This window comes from Pygoscelis adeliae, unplaced genomic scaffold (genome assembly GCF_000699105.1).
Source record: "Pygoscelis adeliae isolate BGI_AS28 unplaced genomic scaffold, ASM69910v1 Scaffold67, whole genome shotgun sequence".
Classification (NCBI taxonomy): Eukaryota; Metazoa; Chordata; class Aves; order Sphenisciformes; family Spheniscidae; genus Pygoscelis; species Pygoscelis adeliae.
Window position 1 is genome coordinate 3,140,644 of NW_008825271.1, and position 4,992 is coordinate 3,145,635.

At 54.9% G+C, this 4,992-nt stretch overlaps 1 protein-coding gene across 1 annotated transcript in view; it reads right to left on the minus strand.

Annotated features, from left to right (window-relative positions):
• Positions 1-535, minus strand: part of HOPX (HOP homeobox) — a 3,579-nt gene extending 3,044 nt beyond the window's left edge. Inside the window, exons 1-2 of the mRNA XM_009329770.1 lie at positions 502-535; positions 75-250 (exon numbers count right to left, since the gene is read on the minus strand). Of these exons, the coding sequence (XP_009328045.1) occupies positions 75-218 (144 nt within the window). The 5' untranslated portion in view covers positions 219-250; positions 502-535. The remainder of the gene's footprint in view (positions 1-74; positions 251-501) is intronic.
• Positions 536-4,992: the final 4,457 nt, after the last annotated feature.

Consider the following 4,992-nt stretch of genomic DNA (forward strand, 5'->3'; position numbering starts at 1 on the left):
GGTGGGGGGGGGCGCGGGGGCGGGCGGGGGGGGCAGGGCTGGTGCCAAGGCGGGGGTGAGGGGCGCACACTCACCAGGGTCTGCTCCTCAGAGAGCCCGGTCTCGGCTGCGATGAGGCACAGCGTGGTGGGGTCAGGATGCTTGTTCACCTTGCAGAAGTTGTACTCCAGGATCTCCAGCTGCTCCTCAGTGGGAGTCACCGGCTTCTCCGTAGCCATCTCCTCCTGGGGCAGGGCTATGGGGCCAGGCACTGCGGAGAGGGGCCGGCGTCATTGCCCAAGCTGGGAGTGGCCAGTGGGGCCACACTTGCTGAGCCACAGATTTGCCATCCCCATCCCCACCAGCTTCCCCCTCCCCAGTGGCCTCTGGCCGTGGCAGGGCACAACTCCCCAAAGGCATGCCGGGGAGCTCAGCTGGGAGCCCCAGCCCCCCAGAAACTCCTGCCTCAGTTTCCCCACTGTGGCGACCGCACACCAACAGCGCCCAGCTGAGCTGTCTCACCATCCTTAGCTGGCAGGAAACTGCAGCCTGTCCTCTGCTCAGCACTCCCCTGTTGCTGTATTTATAGCCAGCGTGACTCCCGTTGGGATGGTTCCTGTTTACAGCCGTATTTAGGCCTGGGCGTCACTTGGGAGTGATGTCACAGCAACGGGCATGATGGGGGGGTTAATTTAAAGACATTAATTAAAAAACATTATTTATCCTATGGGTGAGGGGACAGTATCTGGCATCCAGCCTAGTGTGTTTTTTTTTTTCTTCTCCCCAGCCACCAGGCAAGTTTGTGCAGGGGAATTGCAAACCAGAGGATGCAGGATCTTTTGGGAGCGTGGGCTTGGACCCAGCAATCAACCCATTTTCCCTCCTGATCAATGTCCTGGTCCTCCTCCCAGCAGCATGGCCAGACATCACACAAAGCTGGTGATGAGCAGATAAGCTGCTTTTACTAATATTTAATGTTATCACACATAGGCATAAACAGTTAGTCATGTTGTTCCTGAGCATGGCTGAACTGTTTGTTTGTTTGTTTTTCGGTGTATAAGTGAAGGGTCAGTCCTCGGAGAACCGTACCCCATGTGTGTCTGTTGCCCAAGCACTCACTGCCTTCGGCTGTGATCAGTGCTAGGTGCTCCCGGCAGTGGCAGAAGCAAGGAGCTCACATTCTCCTCCAGAGTAACGTTTGTCCCACTCGTGCTTTGCACAAATCTCTGGCAGACTTGGCACAAAAGCACCAGCAAAACAAGTAAGTACACCTTGGGTAAGTCCCACACCTCCTTCTGCAGGGCTCCAAGTTTGCTCCTGTGTGGCAGAGGGTCAAGCCTGCCAATTCAGTCAACTAAACACGAGGCGTTGCCCCCACAAAGCATGCAGAAGTCCCTTCACGCTGAATCATCTCGGTGTTTCCGAAACCAAGCTGTGGAGTGTTGGCGGGGGAGGAGCTGGGTGCAAAAATGTGGCCTTTCTTGATCTGCTCTCCCGCCGTCCGAGTTGTCTGGCCCATCTCTGTCAGGCGGGCCGGTTGGTGTTGCTGGCTCTCCAGTGCTGTCAGGAGCCCTTGGTCTGCCATGGGACTCCTCTGGGCCGTCTGCTCCCCTCCTGAGCTGCAGACCTGCCCTGCCTCCACCTTGCAGACCAGCTTCTCCTTCCCTTTGGCTCTGGGATGTAACCCAGGCACCTTCATCATGCTGCATCCCTACTGCGTAGCTTTAAACCCAACTGCTTTCCTGGTGGACGGATAACTCACCTTAACCCACTCGGTACCCTGGGGTGTACTGAATGCCCCAGGGCTCTCACTTGCCGACAGCACTGCTGGGATGGGGCTCAGCTCCAAAACTGCCTTGCAGCTTGCAGAGCGCCAGCTCTCCTATTCACGAGAGGCTGGAGAGATCCTCTTCTTTGAGCTTTACCTCAAAAAGCAAAGGCCCCACTGAGCCTTGACTGCAGGAAGTTGCCTTGACTAATACAAGGATCCTTTGGCATTTGAGTAGGGGCTTATAAATAGACCGGGGCTGGCTGTGAAACAGCCCACTCTGCTTGAGTCACTTGGTAAAGCTGATTGTAACACAGTGGTTGTGTAAGGCTGGAGCACCTCTGAGCATGATGGAGTGGGCTGGTAGACAGCATCATCCAGCACCCTGGATGGACTGGGGAAAGATTGTCTTTAACGCCGGGTGCTGCGAGCCGAGCTGGCCTTGTCTGCAGAGTGTTGCAGCCACAGGTGTGCGCAGCAGCTGCCTGGGCTTTCCTGGCGTCAGCTCAGTTCAGAGGTGTCCATACAGGAAGGGGGCAGACAAAGTTCAGTCCCTTATGTGTGTGAGCTGGTGGGGGCCAGGTAAATGCTGCTTACCTACCTTGGGCATTTGGACACCTCTGGAAATGATGCAGGGGGAGAAGGAGATCCCCTGGGCTTGAGGTGCTGCTCTCCAGCACTGTGGCTGCTGGGCTCTCCATGAGATCAAAGTGCAGATGAGGCCAGGTTCAGGCCACAAGTCCTTCCTCCCCTCCTTGATCAGCACCCCACATCAACTCCGAGCCACCTGCCCTTCTCCTAGAAAGCCCAGTCACCACAGGGCTCCTCATCACCTCCGGATCATGCATCTAGCCTGGGCCACCAGCAGCAACATGTCCTGGTGGTTTATAAATCATTGTTTGCAGCCTGCTGCATTAATGTACATTGATGTGTGTGCATTGATTTGCATAGGGAACACATGCTTCAACTTTCATGTTTCATCTTCACAACTGTTTCTATTTCTGATAAATCACCTCCAGGTTCCTGAGGCGTTTCCCTGTAGGACACAGTATCTTCTACCTGCTGGCAGCTCAGGGTGCCCCAGCACACAGGATGTGATGCCTGATCATTTTTCCTTGTCTCCCCTCTACCCCTGCTCTGGAGGGAGAACAGTTCCCAAGGCTGTGAGATGGCTTTCAGGAAAAGGTCAAAACCCTGGGGGTTCTGGAGGGCTCTGCAGGTCTCCCCACATTGCTCCACTGGGCAGGAGCCATGTGGCCCTGTGCAGCAAGCACGTGGCACCCAGCACTTGGCATCTCTTGGGTGCTAAAAATTGGGGGTATATGACAGGACTTGAGGGCACCAGATGTCCCTAAATGTCCTGATTGGCTGTATCTGGACCACTACTCACCTACCCACTACTTAAAGGGAGCCCTGTTTAAGCCCAGGCCTGGAGCTTGGCCTTCAGGCGGCACAAGACCTCTCCCCTGTACAGGAGAGGTGATTTTCTTGCTTACATTTCTTTAAGCCTGGCAGAAATATGGAGAATCACAACTGTTTTGCTCAGCTGCTGAAAAGCAGCACTGCTCACTGCTTTTTTCTGTCTAAATTTTTGCAGGCATTGGAAAAAAAATTTTCAGTGCAAACGATGTAAACTATCTATTCAGCTTTCAGAAAGGCTGGGGGGCTGTGATCGTCATTCAACCCTGTGAGCAGTACCATGCCCACTGCTGTCTCCCCTGGGCAGCACAGGGATGAGAGTTCGGTGGCAGGGGGTTACTCACCCAGGCAGAAATGACAATGCCAGATGCACTGTCACAGTGAAACCACAGCACCGGTGACACCTGCTCTGTCCTAAGAGCAGGTGTCAAGCTAAAGAGCCCTGGGGAATTCACACTTGGCTCTGACTAACTGTCTTGGTTTTAGGTGGAGCAATGTGAGAGCAGCCACCAGCTGAAGCTTGCAAGGGGTGCATCGGTTGCCTGGGCTGTGGGCGGCTCCAGCCAGCATTGCTGTGTACATGGAGGCTGTGCAGGCAGCACCTGGTGCTCTTAGTGTGGCTGATGGGGCATTTAAATGCACCTCCAGGGCCATTTTGGAGTGAGCAGACAAAAGGGAATGGCTGATGGACACAATTTGCAGCAAGAGAAAGTCTTATTAGATATGGGGGAAAAAAATCTTTATAGCGTGTGTTGGTCCAACATGGGGACAGGGACCAGAGAGGTGGGGGCACCTCCATCCTTGGTGGTCTCTAAAAATCAGCTGGACAAGGCCCTGAGTGACCTGACCTAGATGTGAGGTAGGAGCAGTGGGGTTGAGAGAGACCTCCCTCTGCAATTATACTGCCCGTGTCCTGTGGTTGCACGCAGCTCCCCAGAGGCACCCTGGGGCTACTAGCAGGGCTCCCAGCTCTGGCCTGAGATGGGAGAGGACATCCCTCTGTCTCCCAGCATGCCTGCCCAGCACTGGTAGTGCAGTCAGCATTTACTACCCTGGCAGAAAGCAGCCACTTTTCCAGAAAAGACATGATCCCTGTTTGCTCAGCTTTGCTTTTTTGAATGGCAGACACAATAGCTTGCCTGACTGTGCAGCTTTCTAACGATTTACTGCACCCGAAGCCCCTGGAAAACTCTCTGAGCAGTAGCTCCTGCCCAGCTGATGGGGGCCCATAGGCCCTGCTGGGCTTCTTGACCCCTTCCCCAGTGCTGTCCCCACTGTCACGGCTGGGATGCGACTGGAGGCATCTGCACCTGGTTTTAGCTTGCAGCTATGTCCTGCCACTGCAGGGATCAAAACAGCAGTTCTCAATGCAAACGAGCCCTCCTGCCCTCCCTTGCTCTGCTGCAGAGCCGTGTCCTGTCCTGAGCTTTGCTCGGCCTCCTGCTGTGGGGTGACTGTGGATAACATCAGTCGGCATGGCGCACAGGATAAGGTGGGACGGAGGCTTTAAAAATAAACCAGACCCTGCCATAAATAAGGAAAAACCACCTGTCATGCATCCTGTAAACTACCCGTTCAGCCTTTTAGAAAATAATATCCGATGGGAACAAAGCAAACAAGAGCACAGCAGCTGCTGAAGCAGGGGCAGGTCCCTGTGGTACCCCCAGCCCGGGGTCTCTGCCTGCCTATGTGCCCCTCTCCCTGCCCCAGGCGTGAAGCTTTCCCACCACAGCCCTGCTGGGTGCTACTCCAACCTCCCCAGCATCAGTAAGCGCAGGTCAGCTCATGCCTCCACACCCCCCACCCAATCCCCAACTGCACATCCA